General features: G+C 43.0%; 1 protein-coding gene across 1 annotated transcript in view; it reads left to right on the top strand.

The window, feature by feature from the left end:
* The window catches only part of LOC106566735 (cadherin-4), a 523,629-nt gene that overhangs the window by 352,687 nt on the left and 145,438 nt on the right, over positions 1-25,504 (top strand). The window contains exon 5 of the mRNA XM_014135075.3: positions 20,863-21,075. Within this exon, the coding sequence (XP_013990550.1) occupies positions 20,863-21,075 (213 nt within the window). The remainder of the gene's footprint in view (positions 1-20,862; positions 21,076-25,504) is intronic.

The following is a 25,504-nucleotide window of genomic DNA, read 5'->3' as shown; positions in this document are numbered from 1 at the left end:
CCAAAAAAGTGTTAATCAAATCAAAATCTAAATCTAAATATAAGTAGCAACCCTTTGCCTTGATGACAACTTTGCACACTCTTGGCATTCTCTCAACCAGCATAGTCACCTGGAATGAGGTAGTCACCTGGAATGCATTTCAATTAACAGGTGTGCCTTGTTAAATGTTAATTTTTGGAATTTATTTGCTTCTTAATATGTTTGAGACAATCAGTTATGTTGTGACAAGGTAGGGGAGGTATACAGAAGATAGCCCTATTTGGTAAAAGAACAAGTCCACATTATGGCAAAAACAGCTCAAATAAGTAAAGACAAATGACAGTCCATCAAAAACAAGAAAAAAACATCAAGTGCTATGATGAAACTGGCTCTCATGAGGACCGCCACAGGAAAGGAAGACCCGGAGTTACCTCTGCTGCAGAGGAAAAATTAATTAGAGTTACCAGCCTCAGAAATTGCAGCCAAATAAATGCTTCACAGAGTTCTAGTAACAGACACATCTCAACAGCAACTGTTCAGAGGAGACTGTGTGAATCAAGCCTTCAAGGTCGAATTGCTGCAAAGAAACCACTACTAAGGGACACCAATAATAAGAAGAGACTTGCTTGGGCCAAGAAACACGAGAAATGGACTTTAGACCGGTGGAAATCTATCCTTTGGTCTGATGTGTCCAAATTTGCGATTTTTGGTTCCAACTGCCGTGTCTTTGTGAACGGATGATCTCTGCATCTATTGTTCCCACCGTGAAGCATGGAGGAGGTGGTGTGATGGTGCTTTGCTGATGATACTGTCAATGATTTATTTAGAATTCAAGGCACACTTAACCAGCATTGCTACCACAGCATTCAGCAGCGATACGCCATCCCATCTGGTTTGCGCTTAGTGGGACTATCAGTTGTTTTTCAACAGGACAATGACCCAACACACCTCCAGGCTGTGTAAGGGCTATTTGACCAAGAAGGAGAGTGATGGAGTGCTGCATCAGATGACCTGGCCTCTACAATCACCCGACCTCAACCCAATTGAGATGGTTTGGGATGAGTTGGACCGCAGAGTGAAGGAAAAGCAGCCAACAAGTGCTCAGCATATGTGGGAACTCCTTCAAGACGGTTGGAAAAGCATTCCACGTTAAGCTGGTTGAGAGAATGCCATGCGTGTGCAAAGCTGCCATTAAGGCAAAGGGTGGCTATTTGAAGAATCTCAAATATAACATTTTGATTTTGATTTGTTTAACACTTTTTTGGTTACTACATGATTCCATGTGTGTTATTTCATAGTTTTGATGTCTTCACTATTATTCTACAATGTAGAAAATAGTAAAAATAAAGAAAAACAGTTGAATGAGTAGGTGTTCTAAAACTTCTGACCGGTAGTGTAAACAACTTCAAGCAACCACATATTTAGCCATGGAGCACGTTGGCCAGCAAGCAGCCAATCCTCGACACACCCACAAGGTGTGTATGCATCAAAACCCAGCCCTTTCGTGCCAACTCCAGCAACGGTGCCAATAATTGTGGTTGTGAAAATAGCAAAAATATTTCTGACACCCCCCCCCGAAACCTATAGTGCTACTACCAGCAATTGGATTGATCATTGTGTTAGGTTTGTTAAAATAGAGCCAGGGGAACACAGACAGGAGATGTGCAGTGACTTGTGGGATTTAGTCTCCTCAGGGAAGAATCTGTTGGGTGTCAGGGATGTGTGTTCCTGGGTCAAGGGACATGTGTGATACTGAAATGTTAAGACTGAAATGTTAAGACTGAAATAATGGGTATTGTGTATAGTGTGTTTTTGTTTGCATTTGTGCCTGTCTGTACAGTGTGTGTATGTGTTTCCACAGAGGGTTCTACATTGAAGCCAAAAGGGTTTTACCTAGAACGGGGTACTGCCTGGAGCCCAAAAATGTTATCCTATAGGAACAGCTGATGAACCCTTTTAGAACCCTTTTGGAACCCTTTTTTTTAAGGGTTAGGGTATTCTTAACCTCTCTGGGCTAGGCGGGACGAATTCGTCCCACCTACGTAACAGCCAGTTGAATCCTGTGGCGCGATTTTCAAAACCTTTGAAATGCTATTACTTCAATTTCTCAAACATATGACTATTTTACAGCTATTTAAAGACAAGACTCTCGTTAATCTAACCACACTGTTCGATTTCAAAAAGGCTTTACAACGAAAGCAAAACATTAGATTATGTCAGCAGAGTACCAAACCAGAAATAATCAGACACCCATTTTTCAAGCTAGCATATAATGTCACAAAATCCCAGAAGACAGCTAAATGCAGCACTAACCTTTGATGATCTTCATCAGATGACAACCCTAGGACATTATGTTATACAATACATGCATGTTTTGTTCAATCAAGTTCATATTTATATCAAAAACCAGCTTTTTACATTAGCATGTGATGTTCAGAACTAGCAAATTCCCCGCAAACTTCCGGGGAATTCGCTAACAATTTACTAAATTACTCACGATAAACGTTCACAAAAAGCATAACAATTATTTTAAGAATTATAGATACAGAACTCCTCTATGCACTCGATATGTCCGATTTTAAAATAGCTTTTTGGTGAAAGCACATTTTGCAATATTCTAAGTACATAGCCCAGGCATCACGGGCTAGCTATTTAGACACCCGGCAAGTTTAGCACTCACCAATATCATATTTACTATTATAAAAGTTTGATTACCTTTTGTTGTCTTCGTCAGAATGCACTCCCAGGACTGCTACTTCAATAACAAATGTTGGTTTGGTCCAAAATAATCCATCGTTATATCCGAATAGCGGCGTTTTGTTCGTGCGTCCCAGACACTATCTGAAATGGTAAATCAGGGTCGCGCGCATGGCGCAATTCGTGACAAAAAAAATCTAAATATTCCATTACCGTACTTCGAAGCATGTCAACCGCTGTTTAAAATCCATTTTTATGCCATTTTTCTCATAAAAAAGCGATAATATTCCGACCGGGAATGTCCATTTAGCTAAACAGAGGAAAGTAAACAAAGCTTTCGGTCGACGCGGGCACGAGCCTGAGTCTCACAGTACTGTAACCAGCCACTACCCAAACGCGCTACTTTTTTTCAGCCAGAGCCTGCAAAGCCACGATTCAGCTTTTTACCGCCTTCTGAGACCCTATGGCAGCCGTAGGAAGTGTCACGGGACAGCTAAGATCCTCACTCTTCAATAAACAGAGACAAGAAGAACGACACCTTGTCAGACAGGCCACTTCCTGCATGAAACCTTGTCAGTTTTTTGCCTGCCAAATGAGTTATGTTATACTCACAGACACCATTCAAACAGTTTTAGAAACTTTAGGGTGTTTTCTATCCATATGTAATAAGTATATGCATATTATAGTTACTGGGTAGGAGTGGTAACCAGATTAAATCGGGTACGTTTTTTATCCGGCCGTGAAAATACTGCCCCCTATCCCAGACAGGATAAAGTATTCAGACCCCTTCCCTCTTTCCACATTTTGTTATGTTACAGCCTTATTCTTTTCCTCATCAATCTAGACACAATACCCCATGATGACAAAGTGAAAATAGAGTTTTAGAAATGTTCAAATGTATAAAAAAACAGAAATAGCTTATTTACATACAGTTGAAGTCGGAAGTTTACATACACTTAGGTTGGAGTCATTAAAACTCGTTTTTCAACCACTCCACAAATTTCTTGTTAACAATCTATAGTTTTTGCAAGTCAGTTAGGACATCTACTTTGTGCATGACACAAGTAATTTTTCCAACAATTGTATAATAACAGATTATTTCACTTATAATTCACTGTATCACAATTCCAGTGGGTCAGAAGTTGACTGTGCCTTTAAACAGTTTGGAAAATTCCTGAAAATGATGTCATGGCTTTAGAAGCTTCTGATAGGATAATTGACATAATTTGAGTAAATTGGAGGTGTACATGTGGATGTATTTCAAGGCCTACCTTCAAACCCAGTGCCTCTTTGCTTGACATCATGGGAAAATCAAAAGGAATCAGCCAAAAACTGTAGACCTCCACAAGTCTGGTTCATCCTTGGGAGCAATTTCCAAACGCCTGAAGGTACCACGTTCATCTTTACAAACAATAGTACGCAAGTATAAACACCATGGGACCACGCAGCCGTCATACCGCTCAGGAAGGAGACGGGTTCTGTCTCCTAGAGATGAACATACTTTGGTGTGAAAAGTGCACATCAATCCCAGAACAACAGCAAAGGACCTTGTGAAGATGCTAGAGGAAACAGCTACAAAAGTATCTATATCCAGAGTAAAACTAGTCCTATATCGACATAACCTGAAAGGCCCTCAGCAAGGAAGAAGCCACTGCTCAAAAACCACCATAAAAAAGAAAGACTACAGTTTGCAACTGCACATGGGGACAAATATCGTACTTTTTGGAGAAATGTCCTCTGGTCTGATGAAACAAAAATAGAACTGTTTGGCCATAATATCCATCGTTATGTTTGGAGGAAAAAGGGGGAGGCTTACAAGCCAAAGAACACCATCCCAACCATGAAGCACAGGGGTGGCAGCATCATGTTGTGGGGGTGCTTTGCTGCAGGAGGGACTGGTGCACTTCACAAAATAGATGGCATCATGAGGCAGGAAAATTATGTGGATATATTGAAGCAACATCTCAAGACATCAGTCAGGAAGTTAAAGCTTGGTCGCAAATGGGTCTTCCAAATGGACAATGACCCCAAGCATACTTCCAAAGTTGTGGCAAAATGGCTTAAGGATAACAAAGTCAAGGAATTGGAGTGGCCATCACAAAGCCCTGACCTCAATCCCATAGAAAATGTGTGGAAAGAACTGAAAAAGTGTGTGCAAGCAAGGAGGCCCACAAACCTGACTCAGTTACACCAGCTCTGTCAGGAGGAATGGGCCAAAATTCACCCAACTTATTGTGGGAAGCTTGTGGAAGGTTACCCGAAATGTTTGACCCAAGATAAAGAATTTAAAGGCATTGCTACCAAATACTAATTGAGTGTATGTAAACTTCTGACCCACTGGGAATGTGATGAAAGAAATAAAAGCTGAAATAAGTCATTCACTCTACTATTATTCTGACATTTCACATTATTAAAATAAAGTGGTGATCCTAACTGACCTAAGACAGGGAATTTGTACTAGGATTAAATGTGAGGAATTGTGAAAAACTGAGTTTAAATGTATTTGGCTAAGGCGTATGTAAACTTCCCACTTCAACTGTATTTCACATCAGCACTAGGTGGCCTATAGCAGCAACCAACTAGCATAGGTGTAAAATGTGTAAATGCTCCTATAGAGCCTCTAATCCATTCAACATTTATTTAACTAGGCACGTCAGTTAAGAACAAATTCTTATTTTCAATGACGGCCTTGTTCAGGGGCAGAACAACAGATTTTTACCTTGTCAGCTCAGGGATTCGATCTTGCAACCTTTCAGTTAGTAGTCCAACTCTCTAACCACTAGGTTACCTGCCACCCCATTAAGTCCTTACGTTGTTTTGCTTGAATATTGTTCTGAATTTAAACTGCAACTCCACCACCATATCTATTTCTGTCCCTCCTGAACAAATTATATCCATGTATAGAGACCTCAGCATCCTCAAAAGAAGAGTCCAAGTGAGATTTTGCCAGTACATGAATATTGTTTGACTGCACTAGACAGTATATTTTATGAATTTTGTTTCTTAAACTGCATATATTCAAGTGAGCAATTAACAGACCTTTCTTTGGTAGATTTACAGTATTCATATGTCCAAACATGAATCAGCAGTTGGGATCTGAGAGAGAGATACTCAGTCAGTGGTGTGTGTGGGCTGGAATTACTTGTTTCTGTCACTCCTCCTAAGTCCATGGGAGGGAGGGTGATACAATCAGTTGTATCAGATATGCTATGTCACCTCGTTGTCTTAATAGTGAGTTTCTTAAACAAAGGTGCAGATGGAGCCCGGTAATTAGAGGAGGTGGCTAGTCTTGCAAATGTATTTTGTATGATGAGTAATTTGTGTAGGTAGGAGGGATATGTACTGGCCCAGACACTATTACAGTAAATGGTATATGAGTAAATGAAGCTATAGTATAGAGTTAGGAAGCAAGCCTGATGAACAAAACCACTAATCTTTCTGATGATACCAATAGATTCCATCACTTTGCTGCAGACAAATTGAATAAATGGAATTGTACAATATTTCTTATTCTTACTAGTGAATACAGTAAAGTTGGATTTTTAACATTTAAAGATTTTTTGTTTATCTGGAACAATTCAGAAAATTCTGCCATGCCTGAGTTGGCTTCATTAATTAGTGAATCAAAGTTATTGTAAAATGAAATTGGTGTCATCAGCAAAGAGAATGTGAAGTATGGTAGAAGACACAGCAGCAAGGTCATTGATATAGATTAGGAATAACAAAGGTCCAATTATCGAAACCCTGTGGGATGCCTCAAGATATCTTGGCCCTGGTAGATGCACAGCCGTTTGCATAAACAAATTGTTAATAAACATAACTATATAGCCAATTATATGCATTATCCTGAAAACCGTAATAATGCAATTTAGAGAGTCATATTTCATGATCAACCATGTCAAACGCTTTGTTCAGGGCTGTAAAGATTTTATCCACAAGTTACAAAAGAGCCACATCTGTGGAGTAGTTTTTACGAAAACCATATTGTTGCTCATATAGAATACAGTGTTGATTTAAATGTTTCAACATTCTCTTATATATCAATTTGTCTAGGATTTCAGAAAAACATTATAGTACAGATATTGGGCGATAATTTGTAAAAGATACCAGTTTGCATTGATTTGGTGAATATATACGTTAGAGGCTCAGTAATCGAGGAAGACACTGATTTCACCAAAGAGGAACCAATCTCATCATGACGTGCTGCTGATATATTTAAGATACAAATTACCTCCATCACATCCATTACATCAGGAGGATCAAACTGAAGCAGAGAAGGGAAGGGATTTCCATCAATCCAAGGGATTTCATCAGTTTTCTCTATTTTCTTTGACAGAGAAGAACCCACATTCACAAAAACGTTATTAAATTCACATGAAATGCCATCGGGATCACTATAGGTCTTATTTCCAACAATGCATTGAGATGGTATAGTTGTAGATTACTTTTTCTTATTCAACAGTTGATTCATGATTTTCCAAGTTAACTTTATATTATTTAAGGATTCTTGGAATTTGTTAGTAAAATATATTTTTGGGGATATCCTAAGTAGGTGAGTAAATTTGTTCTTATACTTTTTGACAAACATTATTTTTTGAGACCGGTTGTAAAGCAAGGTTTCCAGAACCCATTTGCTGCTCTCTTACTTCGGGAAAGCAGTGGTGAAATACAGAATTGAAAGATGTGAGAAAAGTCTGGTAAGCATTCACATCGGCCTGATTATAATGTTCCCATAAATATCATCAATCAGCATCTTAAAGCCCTCACCATTACTTTAGTTAAATATTCTACCTTTAATGCTACTAATCATTCCCATCTGTTAAATATTCTACCCTTAATGCTACTAATCACTCCCATCTGTTAAATATTCTACCCTTAATGCTACTAATCACTCCCATCTGTTAAATATTCTACCCTTAATGCTACTAATCACTCCCATCTGTTAAATATTCTACCCTTAATGCTACTAATCACTCCCATCTGTTAAATATTCTACCCTTAATGCTACTAATCATTCCCGTCTGTTAAATATCCTACCCTTAATGCTACTAATCACTCCCATCTGTTAAATATTCTACCTTTAATGCTACTAATCATTCCCATCTGTTCATTTCCAGCTGCCAAAGCGAAGTGGACAATTGGAAAGTGGTCAGAAATGTCAGTATAACATATTAGCCATATTATTCAAATAATTAGCAAAAATATGATCAATAAGGGTGTCAGAAGAACTGCTCACTCGTGCGGGTTTATAGATGAGGGGATACAGATAGCTGGAGTATAAAGTATTCAAAAAGTCAGATGTTGGTGAGTGGTTCTCACTTTTAGATAGGTTTATGTTGTAATCACCCAATTTTACCATTATTATTAATCACATTCAAGGTTGATGCAAGGATATCAATGAAACTACAAATGTCAGAATCGGGTGGCCGATAGATGCATGCAATTACCACTTTTTCACCACCAAAATATGAACAGGAGGGAATGTCTATTAAAAGAGATGCAACATCAATGTTATCAGATGTAAGTTCGAGGTCCTCTCTGACAAATAATTGAAAATGTTTATGAACAAAAATGGACACTCCTCCTCCCACTCTTGAGGTTCTACAGTGGTGAACAGCATTATAAGGTGACATTTCATAAAGCATGGTTGTCTCTTGAGTCAACCATGTTTCTGAAAGGGCAACAATGGAAAATTCATGATTGCGAGAAGACAGATAATGAACAAGATGGTCTTGATTTTTAGGAAGACTGCAAACGTTCAAATTAAAGGTAGAAAATAAGTTTGTCTTGGAATTAGATAAACAGCTATACAGGTTGTTAAATTGATTAACATTATAGTAATCACAAGTGATAGACTCATCTCTAGTAAATCTCAGGAAATTTGAATCTGGATCAACACAATCATTATATTTATAATTCGCTTCATTAATATCTAATGGGTTGAAGAGCATGTTATCAGGGTCGATATTCTTCCCAACTAAGAGAGATACACAGTCAGAATCATCCAGAGAGTGGAACGGAAACATAGAAGTGCATGTCTCACATGTCCAATACAACCACACATTTCTGTTAGTTTTATCAATAGGGGTGCACTTCCTATGGAATGCGCATTGACACAGTCCACATAACACCACTGAAGACTTCAGAGGGTTATGACATATAGAGCAATGTGTGTTTTTGGTCATGAGGTTAGGTGAAACACATGAACAAAGTGTAGTAAATATGTGTGGGTTTGTGTGTGTCAAATCAGTTGATTATAGTGGAATCACTTGCCATAGGCCTACGGGGAGGGGGGTCAACCAGCTGATCATACCTCAGGTATGTGATGTTGCCTTTTTTTCGTTCTTCAATTAGTCTTTGCAGCAGTTCCTTTCTTTTGATGCGTACCTTTTCAGATAAGTCTTCATTGATGAAGATTTTGGTTCCCTTCAGGCACTTGGCTCTCCTGAGAATTTCCCCCTTGTCTTTGAACCTGAGCAGTTTCACCACTATAGATCTGGGCCATCCAGAGGGGAACAAAGTGCCATTCCTGTGCGCCATCTCCATCTTGATGAGTTTAGGATCCAGTTTGAGTTGATCTGCCAGGGTAGCGACCATAAAGCTCTCATCGGCCCCGGAGTCGATGAGTACCCGGAGAATTTTGACTGGTTCCCCCACAGCAAGATGGCATGAAAAGGGGTGCGAGTAAGGGGAGAGGAAAAGTTCTCCATATGGCCCATCAGAGTACTCACTCCTACCAGTGAGCCTGGTCTTTTAGTGGACAGGTGGCCACGAAATGACCAGTAGTCCCGCAATACAGGCAACTCTTCATGTGAAGCCTGTATAGCCGTTCGGCTGGGGACAGCCTAGCTCTGCCTAGTTGCATTGGCTCGGGAAGAGGTGAATTGGAAGACTTCAGAGACTCTCGGGGGAACTTGGGTAGCCTCAGGTTCTCTCGGGCAACGGAACCATTGGGGACTTCTGGGATGTCTCGGAGGCAAGGTGGAAGCCTTGGGCAGGCAAGAGAAATAGAACCTCCTCTCCTTCCATCCTTTCTGTAGTTGCCCGAATGGTCAAGGCGATGAGCGAGTCGAGATCCGTCGGTAGTTCCCGGGCTGCAAGCTCATCCTTTACTTCCTCTACTCCGTGCAGGAACATGTCGAACATCGCTTCCGGGTTCCAGGCACTCTCAGCTGCCAACGTGCGGAAATCCACCGGATAGTCTGCCACACTGCAGGAGTCTTGCCGAAGCTGGAGTAACTTCCGGGCAGCCTCTCTCCCGGACAATGGAGCATCGAAAACTTTCTTCACCTCCGCCACAAACTCCTCCAGATTGAAGCATACGGCCAACTGTTGTTCCCATACTGCCGTAGCCCAGGCGAGAGCCCTCCCGGACATCAGCGTGATGAGGTACGCTATCTTAGAGTGGTCTGAGGGGAAGGAGGAGGGCTGCAGCTTAATGATGAGGGAACACTGAGTGAGAAATGCCCGACAGGTGGCTGACTCTCCATCGAACTGTTCCGGGGGAGGTAAGCGGGGTTCCCGGGAAATCAGGGTGTCTTGGGAGGCGATGCTGCTAACAGCCGGGTTATTGAGGGGCTGGGACGTTACCGTTGTGGTAGGCTGCCTAACAGACAACCCGCAGAATTGCTCCAGCAATGTGTTCAATGCTCGGTCATGGCATTCGGCAAAGGTCTGGACCCCTTCCATGAGGCCACGAAGCAACTCCTCGTGCCTTCCAATGGTGGCTCCTTGGGAGGAGATGGCATTGCGGAGCTGGTCCGAGTCTGCTTGGTCAGTCATGGCCAGTTCGTACTATCACGTTTTAGGGAAGACGCAGATGCAGACAAGGTCAAAGTAACAAAGGTTTATTACTAGAACGGGGGCAGGTAAAACGACAGGTCAAAGGCAGGCAGAGGTCAGTGATCCAGATCAGAATCCAAAAGGTACAGAACGGCAGACAGTCTCGGGGTCAGAGCAGGCAGAGGTCAATAATCCAGGGTGGTGTGACAAGGTACAGAAATGGCAGGCAGGCTTAGCATCAGGGCAGGCAGAATGTTCAAAACTGGGAAAACTAGAAAATAGGAACTAGAAACAGACATGAGCAAGGGGGAAAACACTGGTAGGCTTGACGAACAACACGAACTGGCAACAGACAAACAGAGAACACAGGTATAAATACACGGGATAATGGTGAAGATGGGCGACACCTGGAGGGAGGTGGAGACAAGCACAAAGACAGATGAAACAGATCAGGGTGTGACATACACAGAGACTGTCACACATAGCTAGTCAGCCTTGACTAGAACCCGGATACTCGGTTCATCAGGGCTTGGCATGGCCTTTATCTAAACTCTTTAGAGTAGAAGTGAAGGCTATTCTAAGGAGTGGAATGTATTCTTAGGATTAGGAAGGTAGGAAACAGCATATATTAACAGAGTTAGAGTGACTGTGGGCTTTGAGCTCTGGCTATATCATGAGATCCAAGACTTGTCTCTCTCCCTGAACCCCATTGGTTTATCCAGCATCTAATCAGCATCTAATCAGTGCAGTGATTCCCATGTCTCCCTGCCACCTGGTAACACATTTCCCACTGGAACAGAGAGGGGTAGAGGCAGCTTGGGCACTCTGAATCACAGGATCATCCAGAATTATACATGTCCAGAAGAGCCCATGTGTCATTCAGTTCTCTGCCATGACACTGATTCACCAAGAGGACCTCTTACAGTGGGCAGCCAAGATGGGGTCACACCATGGCTGCCGTACCTTGACCAGAGTGTGTTTTGTCCAAGGGAGTGTGTGTGCGAGTGCTCATGACCCCAGGGAGCTCCACAGGGAATTTAACACCCAAATCCCACTTGGTTCACAAACTTTGTCCCACAGTAAGAGGCATAGATAGCCATTCGAACTAAAGAGCAGGTCTTAGACCTTAACTGTGACCATTACACATTCATACTATTTAACTTAGATACTGAAGAGGGAGAAGAATTCTACTACAGCTGTAGTTTTTATTTTATTTTACCTTTATTTAGCTAGGCAAGTCAGTTAAGAACAAATTGTATTTTCAATGAAGGTGGGTTAACTGCCTCTTCAGGGGCAGAACGACATATTTTTTACCTTGTCAGCTCGGGGATTCGATCTTGCAACCTCTCGGTTACTAGTTCACTAGGCTACCTGCCGCCCCAATGCAAGCTGTTATATAGACAGAGGAGACAACGAGGACACTGAGAACAATGTGATGTTTCATTATAGACATAGCGCTTTGTGGCACTCTGCTTGTGGAATAATAACTTCCAGATGTGTGTATCACCAGGGGCCGACTCATATCGAAGTGTGCGGGCCGGGGCAATGGGAGGCTGGGAGAAGAGGGAAAGGCCGGGATAGGCGCCAGCTGGCTGGGTACTGGTGGTACCAGAGCTGGGGGCCGCTTCCATTTCACTCAATGACTTCTGTTCACACAGAGGGTGTGTGTGAAAGAATGGGTGTTTGTTTCTGTGTGTGTGTCTGAGAGAGGGGTAATGTATGATCATGTGTGAATATGTTTAGTGTGTGTGTTTTAGTGTACATTTCTGTTTGTGGATATAGTGTGTGTGTGTGTGTGTGTGTGTGTGTGTGTGTGTGTGTGTGTGTGTGTGTGTGTGTGTGTGTGTGTGTGTGTGTGTGTGTGTGTGTGTGTGTGTGTGTGTGTGTGTGTGTGTGTGTGTGTGTATAAGCGCGTGCATGCCTGTGTGTGAGCTTGTATGCGTCAGTTCCTGCATGTGTGTGCACAGTGCATTCTGAAAGTATTCAGACCCCTTGACTTTTTCCACATTTTGTTGTTACAGCCTTACTCTTTTCCTCATCAATCTACACACAATACCCTATAATGACAAAGCAATAACAAGTTTTAGACATTTAAAAAAATTGTTGACAGTGCATGTCAGAGGAAAAACCAAGCTATGAGGTCGAAGAAATTGTCCGTAGAGCTCCAAGACAGGATTGTGTCGAGGAAGGGTACCAAAAAATGTCTGCGCATTGAAGGTCCCCAAGAACACAGTGGCCTCCTTCATTCTTAAATGTAAGAAGTTTGGAACCACCAAGACTCTTCTTAGAGCTGGCTGCCCGGCCAAACTGGGCAATCAGGGGAGAAGGGCCTTTGTCAGGCAGGTGACCAAGAACCCGATGGTCACTCTGACAGAGCTCCAGAGTTCCTCTGTGGAGAGGGGAGAACCTTCCAGAATGACAACTATCTCTGCAGCACTCCACTAATCAGGCCTTTATGGTAGAGTGGCCAGACGGAAACCAAGATTGAATGCTTTGGCCTGAATGCCAAGCATCACATCTGGATGAAACCTGGCACCATCCCTATGGTGAAGCTTGGTGGTGGCAGCATCATTCTGGGGCCGGACTTGAACCCGATCTCTGGATAGACCTGAAAATAGCTGTGCAGCGATGCTCCCCATCCAACCTGACCAAGCTTGAGAGGATCTGTAGTGAAGAATGGGAAAAACTCCCCAAATGCAGGTGTGCCAAGCTTGTAGCGTTATACCCAAGAAGACTCAAGGCTGTAATCGCTGCCAAAGGTGCTTGAAAAAAGTACTGAATTAAGGGTCTGAATACTTATGTAAATATAACATTTCTGTTTTTTATTTGTGATAAATTAGCAAAAAAATGTAAAGACCTGTTTTCGCTTTGTCATTATGGGGTATTGTGTGTACTGTAGATTGATGAGGGACGTATTTTTTAAATGAATTTTAGAATAAGGTTGTAACGTAACAAAATGTGGAAAAAGGGAAGTGGTCTGAATACTTTCCGAATGCACTGTGTTGTGTGTGTCTGAACTTGTGTTTGCACGTGCATGTGTATGTCTGTGTCTCTGTATGTCTTTGTGTGTCTCTGTGTGTGTTCTGTGCAGTGGTGTAAAGTACTTAAGTAATAATACTTTAAAGTACTACTTAAGTCGTTTTTGGGGGTATCTCTACTTTACGATTTATGTTTTTGACAACTTTTACTTTTACTTCACTACATTCCTAAAGAAAATAATGTACTTTTTAACTCTGTACATTTTCCCTGAGAGCCAAAACTACTCATTATATTTCGAATGCTTAGCAGGACTGGAAAATTGTCAAATTCACACACTTCTCAAAAGAACATCTCTGGTCATCCCTACTGCCTCTGATCTGACAGACTCACTAAACACAAATGCTTTGTTTGTAAATGATGTCTGAGTGTTGGAGTGTGCCCTTGGCTATCCTTAAAAAAAGAAAATGGTGCCGTCTGGTATGCTTAATATAAGGAATGTGAAATTATTTATTATTTTACTTTTGATACTTAAGTATATTTTAAACCAAATACTTTTCGACTTTAACTGAAGTAGTATTTTACTGGGTGACTTTCACTTTTACTTGAGTCATTTTCTATTAAGGTATCTTTACTTTTACTCTACGTTACTTTACTTTTCCAACACTGGTTCTTTATGTGTCTGTGTGTTCTGTGTGTATCTTTTATGTGTCTCTGTGTGTGTTCTTTATGTGTCTGTGTGTTCTGTGTGTATCTTTTATGTGTCTCTGTGTGTGTTCTTTATGTGTCTGTGTGTGTGTTCTGTGTGTGTGTGTGTTCTGTGGGTGTCTCTGTGTGTGTTCTGAATGTGTCTGTGTGTGTTCTTTATGTGTCTGTGTGTGTGTTCTTTATGTGTCTGTGTGTGTTCTGAATGTGTCTGTGTGTGTTCTTTATGTGTCTGTGTGTGTGTGTTCTTTATGTGTCTGTGTGTGTGTGTTCTTTATGTGTCTGTGTGTGTGTGTTCTTTATGTGTCTGTGTGTGTGTGTTCTTTATGTGTCTGTGTGTGTGTTCTTTATGTGTCTGTGTGTGTGTTCTTTATCTGTCTCTGTGGGTGTTCTTTATGTGTCTGTGTGTGTGTTCTTTATGTGTCTGTGTGTGTGTTCTTTATGTGTCTGTGTGTGTGTTCTTTATCTGTCTCTGTGGGTGTTCTTTATGTGTCTGTGTGTGTGTTCTTTATCTGTCTCTGTGGGTGTTCTTTATGTGTCTGTGTGTGTGTTCTTTGTGTGTGTTCTTTATGTGTCTCTGTGGGTGTGTATTCTTTATGTGTCTGTGTGTGTGTTCTGTGTGTGTCTCTGTGCGTGTTCTGTGTGTGTCTGTGTGTGTTCTTTATGTGTCTGCGTGTGTGTTCTGTGTGTGTCTCTGTGTGTGTTCTGTGTGTGTCTGTGTGTGTGTTCTTTATGTGTCTGTGTGTGTGTGTGTTCTGTGTGTGTCTCTGTGTGTGTCTGTTTGCGTGTTCTTTATGTGTCAGTGTGTGTTCTGTGTGTGTCTGTTTGCGTGTTCTTTATGTGTCTGTGTGTGTGTTCTGTGTGTGTCTGTGTGTGTGTTCTTAATGTGTCTGTGTGTGTGTGTTCTGTGTGTGTGTCTGTTTGCGTGTTCTTTATGTGTCTCTGTGTGTGTTCTGTCTGTCTGTGTTCTTTATGTGTCAGTGTGTGTGTGTTCTTTATGTGTCTGTGTGTGTGTTCTTTATGTGTCTCTGTGGGTGTTCTGTGTGGGTGTTCTGTGTGGGTGTTCTGTGTGTGTGTTCTGTATGTGTCTGTGTGAGTGTATTCTTTATGTGTCTGTGTGTGTATTCTTTATGTGTCTGTGTGTGTATTCTTTATGTGTCTGTGTGTGTATTCTTTATGTGTCTGTGTGTGTATTCTTTATGTGTGTGTATTCTTTATGTGTCTCTGTGTGTCTCTATGTGTGTCTCTGTGTGTGTTCTGTGTGTGTCTGTGTGCGTGTGTGTGTTCTGTGTGTGTCTCTGTGTGTGTTCTGTGTGTGTCTGTTTGCGTGTTCTTTATGTGTCTGTGTGTGTGTTCTGTGTGTGTCTGTTTGCGTGTGCTTTATGTTTCTGTGTGTGTGTGTGTGTTCTGTGTGTGTCTGTGTGTTCTTAATGTGTCTGTGTGAGTGTGTTCTGTGTGTGTCTGTGTGCGTGTGTGTGTGTTCTGTGTGTGTCTCTGTGTGTGTTCTGTGTGTGTCTATTTGCGTGTTCTTTATGTGTCTGTGTGTGTGTTCTGTGTGTGTCTGTTTGCGTGTTCTTTATGTTTCTGTGTGTGTGTGTGTGTGTCTGTGTGCGTGTTCTTTATGTGTCTGTGTGAGTGTGAGCTAGAGAAGGGAATAACATGTTGCAAGTCTGACTCTATTACGCTATTGTTCCAAACTTTTGAGCCTATGTCTGGCTTGGCTCTTTTCCTCTCCTCCTCTGCCATCCCTCTGTTCCAACAAAATGTGTTTAATTTGCTGTAGAGGAGAGCAGGCATTTCCGTGTTAACACTTAATCAACAGTGAGTTAAACATAGTGGTCTACATGGCCGTGTCGTCTGAGCTGGTTGTGGTACACTGTTCATTATTAAGTGCTCAGACCAGTACAGCCAGACACTGGCAGGCCTCTTTGCAGGCTGTTGTGATAGGCCTGATGAGGATATATTCAGAGCTAGGAAGGACAGTGACATCCTCTGAGTTAACCCCTTGTTAGATGATTGACAATCTAACACAATCCCCTCACCCACCAAAGTATTATTATGTATTACTATTTAGTCCATTGTCTTGATTGTGTGTGTGCCTGTGTGTGTGCCTGTGTGTGTGTGTGTTCATATATTGATGTGTGCATGTGTGTTGTTTCTGAGTTATTTATCCCACTCTCACTCTCTCTCACACACACACACACACACACACACACACACACACACACACACACACACACACACACACACACACACACACACACACGAGAGAGACACACACACACAGACACACGCACACAGACACACACACACTCAGTCTGTTAGAATCTGCAGATGAAAGGATTCGGAACATGACTTATTTAGACAGGGGGGTCACATCTGCTTCTTAATATAACCACCCCCTATTTCAACCTTCCTCTTCCAATCATCCTCTCCCCCCTCCCCAATCCAATCCCAAATACCCCCAGAACCTTCCTCCCTCCCCTACCTAGTCCCCCCACCGTGGCAGTCTGAACTGGAGCAGCCTGCCCCTGCAGTCAGGCCCACTAAGCCCTCCTCCCGCTGAATAAATATAATACATTTGTCCAGAACCAAGCGCACATCTGTCTCCCCTTTCCATCTGACGAATCCAGTTTGGATCCATGTTCATAGCTGGCGAACACACACGTGTTTCACTTGGCACTGGTTGCCGGAGAGAGAGAGAGAGAGAGAGAGAGAGAGAGAGAGAGAGAGAGAGAGAGAGGTGTCCCCCTGAAAACATGCCATATGGATCTTGTTCAGGCAACATGGCACATGATGACATATGATGACACATGTCACATGCGTGTTTGGAAGGGTAGACTGTGCCTGGCACAGGGGAGGAGGGGGTTGGATTAGATGACTGGTGATTTCTGGATGGTGAAGACTTGGAAAAGCATCCTAGGCAGAGAGACAGAGCTTGGGCTGTATGTGGGGCTGCAGCTCCACTAATGGTAGAGGGATGAAGTGCACCAACTATACTCATTCCCATGATGTTGATGTTGGATACAGGAATAATTATTCATGTCAGGCTGAAATCTAAATAGATGAGTCACCAAAGTAAGCATGGAATTTAAGATCAATTCCCACATTCTCATCTCCAAAAGATTGGACAATATTTGTAATATCAAACGTTCTAAACTTGAAATGGCCAAGATATACACTGCTCAAAAAAATAAAGGGAACACTTAAACAACACATCCTAGATCTGAATGAAATAAATAATCTTATGAAATACTTTTTTCTTTACATAGTTGAATGTGCTGACAACAAAATCACACAAAAATAATCAATGGAAATCCAATTTATCAACCCATGGAGGTCTGAATTTGGAGTCACACTGAAAATTAAAGTGGAAAACCACACTACAGGCTGATCCAACTTTGATGTAATGTCCTTAAAACAAGTCAAAATGAGGCTCAGTAGTGTGTGTGGCCTCCACGTGCCTGTATGACCTCCCTACAACGCCTGGGCATGCTCCTGATGAGGTGGCGCATGGTCTCCTGAGGGATCTCCTCCCAGACCTGGACTAAAGCATCCGCCAACTCCTGGACAGTCACTGGTGCAACGTGGCGTTGGTGGATGGAGCGAGACATGATGTCCCAGATGTGCTCAATTGGATTCAGGTCTGGGGAACGGGCGGGCCAGTCCATAGCATCAATGCCTTCCTCTTGCAGGAACTGCTGACACACTCCAGCCACATGAGGTCTAGCATTGTCTTGCATTAGGAGGAACCCAGGGCCAACCGCACCAGCATATGGTCTCACAAGGGGTCTGAGGATCTCATCTCGGTACCTAATGGCAGTCAGGCTACCGCTGGCGAGCACATGGAGGGCTGGGCGGCCCCCCAAAGAAATGCCACCCCACACCATGACTGACCCACCGCCAAACCGGTCATGCTGGAGGATGTTGCAGGCAGCAGAACGTTCTCCACGGCGTCTCCAGACTCTGTCACGTCTGTCACGTGCTCAGTGTGAACCTGCTTTCATCTGTGAAGAGCACAGGGCGCCAGTGGCGAATTTGCCAATCTTGGTGTTCTCTGGCAAATGCCAAACGTCCTGCACGGTGTTGGGCTGTAAGCACAACCCCCACCTGTGGATGTTGGGCCCTCATACCACCCTCATGGAGTCTGTTTCTGACTGTTTGAGCAGACACATGCACATTTGTGGCCTGCTGGAGGTCATTTTGCAGGGCTCTGGCAGTGCTCCTCCTGCTCCTCCTTGCACAAAGGTGGAGGTAGCGGTCCTGCTGCTGGGTTGTTGCCCTCCAACGGCCTCCTCCACGTCTCTTGATGTACTGGCCTGTCTCCTGGTAGCGCCTCCATGCTCTGGACACTACGCTGACAGACACAGCAAACCTTCTTGCCACAGCTCGCATTGATGTGCCATCCTAAATGAGCTGCACTACCTGAGCCACTAGTGTGGGTTGTAGACTCCGTCTCATGCTACCACTAGAGTGAAAGCACCGCCAGCATTCAAAAGTGACCAAAACATCAGCCAGGAAGCATAGGAACTGAGAAGTGGTCTGTGGTCACCACCTGCTGAACCACTCCTTTATTGGGGGTGTCTTGCTTATTGCCTATAATTTCCACCTGTTGTCTATTCCATTTGCACAACAGCATGTGAAATTTATTGTCAATCAGTGTTGCTTCCTAAGTGGACAGTTTGATTTCACAGAAGTGTGATTGACTTGGAGTTACATTGTGTTGTTTTAGTGTTCCCTTTATTTTTTTAAGCAGTATATTTGAAAGCAATGACAGAGACAAAAAATGTCTCGCCTCTCTCTTTCCATCATGTTAACCACCAACCATTTCCTTTCCTTCTCCCTCCTGCTCCCCTTCTTCTCACTCCTTTTCACCCCAAACCCTCATCCTCCTCCCTCTCGTGTTCCATGACATGCCTGATGTTTAAAATGTGGAGCTGGATTGAAGAAACGGAACACTAAACGTTTACCCATGGGCATTGTCCCTCCCGTCTCCTCTCTCCTATTTCCCAAACACACAGCTTATACATGCCAACCTCTCCAACAGACAGGCTTCCTTTAATGCAGCTTGAAAAGCATTTCTCCTGGACCTCCATCTGATGAACTCAGCCTGAAAGCATTGTTTGACTGGCATGTACAGCCCACCTTGGGAGGCAACCAGACAGTGGGGCTTACATAAAGGGGGGAGAGAGAAAATAATACGCGTTTTATAGACTGTGGAAAGTTCTATGTGGCGGTAATTAGAATAAACAGCTTGTGGTGCGCCAGAGCCCTCAACTTTCAATGTTGTACCCCTGTTCCTGCATACTTCCTGGGTTTCCCCTCAAATTTTAACTACCATAAGGAATCTGCAAGGCCACACATTAGCAAGAAGTGTAAAGAGCGAGGGAGGGAGGGAGGTAGTGAGGGGAGACAAGGTAAAATGAAATATCGGAATATGTATTAAAACACAAGGCTCTTTAAAAGTCCAAAGAAATGGTGATTGGACCTGTCTCTCTTATCCGAGGAGCGGAGTTTGTTCTCACATACGTGATAGTGCACACACATGCAAGCAAGAGTCTCACCCGTTAAGCTGGAAATGTCTATCATTCGCTCCCTTCCCTGGAACAATGAGCAACATGAGAGCAGATGATTTGGTGAGACCTGGGGAGAGTTAAGGCACACCTGGGGTACAGGGCGTTAGCAAGGCATTATCCTAGCCTGCTGGCACACTTAACCTGTCTCACACTCCATCCACCTAGCAGCATAGCACTCCCCAGCTTCTGATGAATAGTTATTATTGAGACAGGCTGTCAGGATCAGCCGACAGGGAGGAGAGGAAAAACAATAAGATGGAGAGAGAGAGATGGAAATGGAGAGATGGAGAGTTATAAAAAGCCAGTTTGAGAGGGGGAAGAGCTAGAGGGCTGAGTGATGTGGTGAGATGATGATTCTGACTGAACTGTGTATACTTTGTGTTATAACCCTGAGGTTTGTCAGTTTACACTGAAGACTAGAGGTGCATACTGCACGATTTCTCCATGTTAATAGCAGAGTTACCATATCCCCTGGACATACAGGATACAGTGTGTTCCTCCTAGCATAGCCTTGTATTATTCATGTGGATCCCGATCCATACAGGACACGACCCTGAGAAGCTACAAGACTGGTTTTAGTCATACAGCAGCCCCCAGATACACATACATGAATGTTGACGTGACTTATGTCAGCTTGATACGGGCTTGTCGGATATTTGATTAGATATCGAACCAAGAAAATGTGCAAATGTGCGACTTATCTAACTTTATACTTGGCCCTGGAAAAATTTGCTTATTAGATGCACCCAGAGTTTTGAATTGATTAAAATGTTGAATAAATTAAATACTGTATTTACGTTGTATTTACATTGTAATTTTGTATCTCAACAGCTGCTTATACTCTGCCAATGCAATTCAAACTTTGCTGATACTGCATCTCACTTGATTGCACCCTACCAAAACCCACCTCACTGATTACAATCAAGACATCCTTAACAACAAGACTAATGAGTATATATTTATCACATAAGGGAGTGGAGGTTCCTTGTAGCCATCTTTTTCCTGATGAGAACACTAGCCTGTGGATAGAGAATGACTCAGTGTCCCTGGCCGTGCTGGGGGAATAGGGGTGTAAATCACACAGGCACATTTTATCACATAGCAACCCGCTCAACTGTATCTTTGTCCTTTTTGTCATGATTTTCAGGTCACAGAGGAAGAGGGAAAAGGAGGGGAGAGGAAGGAGGAAGAGGAGGTCAAAGCACCACCAGAGTTCCAGGCTCCACCCACTGTCATCATGTTTCCCAGGCAACAGGAGATAAGCTCCAAGGGGCTGCGGAGACAGAAGAGGGACTGGGTGATTCCACCAGTCAACGTGCCTGAAAACTCCAGGGGGCCCTTCCCACAAATGCTTGTCAGTGTAAGTAACCTTTCTGATTGGTTAACTCCCAAAGTTAGACAAGAAATACTCAGGACTTGAACCCTTTTTTAAAGCCCTAACAATAAATGGTTCCTTGTATGGCAATTGCTCTTTTAGCTACTGTATAACACCTCATGCACCTCAGTACTTTGGATTGCACACTAATGCTACACGTGTAATTCAAATGACGCTGTTAGTATATCAAGTCCTTGGGTGGTCAAAACCATTTAAGAAGCAATGACCATGAGTGATGAAAGTGTATGATAAAAAGCCCTACAGGAGAAATAAAGAGAAGTTTATCACAACTGGTTTGTGCCTACTTCCTCTCTTTCCTCATTATGACTGGCTGTCAGGCTTGGAAGGTGATTACGCTGTGTATCTGTGATATGATTACAACTGCAGATGTGTTCAGGTATTCTAACTCTACTGATTGGGCTAAGAGCTTTTCCCCTTGGTCCGAGAGCTCTGTCGCCAGACACACCAAGACGCTCTCTATCTCTCTAAGCCTATACACAGTCTTTATTTTGTCTGCTGGGCTTTCACTGGGAAAGACCCCTTTATTCAAACAATTCAGGAATTGAGTTTTCACTTTCATAATTGAATAAGAATTGTGCCGCCATGTTTGTAGACCATGTCATTCTGTTGATCAAGCTGTCCTCGATAGGGTTGGGTAATGATGCATAATTATATCAATGACAGAACTCAGGCCGTCATGGTAGATGGGGTCAAATCTGAGTTCCTTGAGTTACATAAAGAGGTGCCTCAAGGTTTGATACTCGGCTCACTACTGTTTACAATCTATGTAAATAACATTGGTAATGCTGTAAAAAAAAATAAAAATATATAATATTAATAATACATTTGTATGCAGATGATACAGTGTTGTTTTCCATTGCTCCATCTGTTGGCCACGCCTTTTCACATTTGAAGTCTGATTTTCAAGCACTGCAGAGGTCAATATTGGATCTAAAGTTAGTGCTAAATGCAAACAAAACTAAATGCATGCTTTGTTCTAGGTCCCATAATCCAGATTTCAATTAATTTGTAATGGCTGGTGTGAACGGTACCCAAATTAAGCAAGTTCTTTCCTACAAATATCTTGGTATCTGGCTTGATGACAAAGTGTCATTTAAAAAACATGTCATTGATCTGGTGAAGAATTTGAAGTTCAAGGTTGGTTTCTTTTACAGAAACAAATGCATGTCTGGCTTCTGTTAATAGGAAGGAAATTGTCCAGGCCACTTTTATGTCTATTTTAGATTATGGGGATATTACCTAAATGCATGCAGCAGCATCTACACTTCAACCACTAGATGCTGTTTTCCATTGTGCCCTTAGGTTTATTACTGGTGATGGTTATAGAACTCACCATTGTGTTTTGTATTAAAAAGTGGGTTGGGCCTCTTTGTATGTAAGGAGAGGGCAACATGTTTGTGTGTTTATCTACAAAACACTCATGCAGAAATGTCCTATGTATCTATAATCATTCATTCAATTTAGACTTCCAAATGACCAAACCCGGTCTCAGGTTTGGATAACACTGGAGGCCACTTCAGTCTCCACAGAGTTGGGTAAAGCTACTTTTAGTGTTTTTGCACCCTTTATGTGGAACAACTTCCAGAGCCCTCTGAAATGAGATGTTCTGGTCCCCCTTGGTCAGTTCAGAGTCATGATCAGAGACCTCTATTTTCATAAAGGTGTCTGTTTTTCTTAATATGTTTTGTAATTTTGTATATTGTATATTTTATGTGTTTGATGAATTTATGCAGGGCTCATCTGTAAAAGAGATCCTAGTCTCAGTATGACATCCCTGTCAAAATAAAGGTAAAATAAAACATTTATAAAATAATAATAATTGCACTGCTCCTTTTACAATGTCATTTGCCACAGAAGTGTAAGTAAAAACCTTGGTCTGGATGCTGGTCTAAAGGAAAGTCATGAGTGACATTAAGTAAGACAGCGTCCCTACAGTGTATCTTCAGCCAGCCAATCCAGGGCAAGAGTTCATCCCTCAAGGTGTAATATAGGGCCATGGTTTTGGGGCATTTACAAACCACAGATATAAAGCATGTTGTTTTGAACTGGGAAGATATAATACGCTTGTTCAGATAGAAACCACCCCTGCAATTATGTGTTCTCATGGTCTAAACCATGCAGATATCTTTCATACGTCTGTCCTGTGGACTGGGGATAAATATGCTCTGATCCACAAGTCTGCTGCCTGCACTATGCTTGATCATTATTCAACGGAGCTCCGCTCATTTAGTATTCAAGATACGGCAGCAGGGAATAACACAAGTGACTACCATCGCAACAAATTACATTTCAGCAAAACTGCTAGTTTTCAAAAGTATGGAAAATAAACAGAAACACGGAGGGGGTTGGGGGTTGAGATTGTAAAAGCTGCACGGAAAAGAAAAGAACATGATTAAATAAATGCTTGTGTAAATGCGTTGTTGTGCCAAGCACTGCATAGTGCAGAGTCTTTCAAATTCAGAGGTTCGGAAGGTGAAAAACCTATGGATCCCAGGCCTATACTATGTGCCATAGTTAATCAAAAAACATCCCTCCCAATGAACGAAACCCTACTGTTTCTCTCTCTCTCTCTCTCTCTCTCTCTCTCTCTCTCTCTCTCTCTCTCTCTCTCTCTCTCTCTTCATCTGAAATATCTAGCCATCAGCTTTTCTCCCTGTTTACAGAACCCTCACATCTGTTGTTTGGATTGAAATTGTGCAGAAGAAGCATTTTTCCTTTTCTTTTTCATAGTTTTCCAACCTGTTTTCATCCCCTCCCAAGGGAAGGCCTGCGGAGCCACTTGAAGGAATCCCCCAAAAAGACAAGTCTGGGAATGAAAGGAGGAGGAGATAAGATTTTCTCCCTTTGTTAGAGAGCAGAAGGGAGGATGGGAGGAGTATATACAGATCTGGCGTGTGTCCTGACTCTCCCTGGCAGGGTCTGTCCTCGTCAGGGCCCCGAGCCCCCACTGCAACGAGACAGCTCTCCTGAGTCGAGGGGTCAGTAAAAACCAGAGAGCTGAGGAGGGAAGGAGGAGAGGAGAGTAGAGGGGGAGGAACGGAGGAGAGGCAATCAACGGAGTGTTTGGAAACATTAGCGTGCAGCCAACACAATCCACTGCCTGTGCTGTAAATAGGCCCTGTAGAAGCTGGTGGAGGGCTGAGAGTACACAGTTAGGAGCAGAAGAGAAGTGATGCGTGCTGAGGCCTCCACCGGATTCCTATAGGCTCCTGTCTCTCTCTTTAATAATGACTGGAGGGAAGTCGGGGCCATCCTGAGACTTAGCTCCACGTACCGAAGAGAGATTTTAACAAGGTGCCAGATAGCTTTTTGTGAGGTTTTGATGTCGCTATCCTTGTTGTTGCTTTGTGTGTTTGTGCTTTTGTTTTGAGGCAACCATTCAATGTTGGCTGGTCAAACAGGCAGATCCTGTTTAACAGTTCCCTGGGTAGACAATCTAGTAGTGTGCATTTCAATGTTCACACTTTTATTTGACGCTATTGAGATCAGTGAAGAGTGAAGATTTAGAGTACATTGCAAGCTGGATAAAATACTGTATAAGTCAAGGCATATGTTTCTATTTAATTGCTTTAAAGCAGTCTTTCTACTTCAAAACTAAACCATATCATAAAAAGCATTGTATGAGTCCCTTTGCTGTAGATGATGCCTGTATGTCAGCACGGTCAGTGTGTGTCTGTTTTAGAATATGGCACAGAAGAGGGAGAGTGGGAGATAGAGGAACACAGGGAGGAGAGAGATAGCGCAAGAGAGATAGAGTCCAACAGAAGGATGGAGAATAGCAATACTATGGAGACAGACAGATGGACAGAGACATAGCTTTCAGATTGTATGTGGTAGAGAGAAGAATGTTTCTGTGACACCATTCTGCAGAGCTCTGCCATTTGTGGGTCTCTGAAGCCTATACCTTTCTCTCCTCCCTCTCCTTCTCCCTCTCCCTCTCTCCCTTTCACTCCCTCTCTGTCTACCTCCCTACCTCACCATTACTCAGTGCTCTGTGTGGCGTGGCTGTGAGGCTGACAGTATGATGCCTACCTTGTCTAATGGTCTGTGAAGCCAATCCAATCCTTAATGGCCTGTTCTGTCATCCGCCGCCTAACTGAATGACATCCCAGAGACGCTCTGGTCCCACCCTCACATCGCTACTCTCCTCTTCTCTCCCCTGCCTGGCAGAGGGGCCGTCAGCGGGACAGACAGGGTGACAGCAGCCCTCACTTCCCCTGCGCCTCTCCGCCAGACCAGGCTCTGTCACTTTGATCAGGCCACCGCTGCAAGGGACAGGTTTGGTAACAAGGCCACGGCCACTACCCAGGAGTCTTCCCCAGGGCCCTGTCAGTGGGGTTGTGACTGAGGGAAGTGTTGATTGGATGAGTGAGGTGCTGGTTGACACACCGAA

This window comes from Salmo salar, chromosome 13 (genome assembly GCF_965601325.2).
Source record: "Salmo salar chromosome 13, fSalSal1, whole genome shotgun sequence".
NCBI lineage: Eukaryota > Metazoa > Chordata > Actinopteri > Salmoniformes > Salmonidae > Salmo > Salmo salar.
This window is presented reverse-complemented; position numbering and strand designations above follow the sequence as displayed.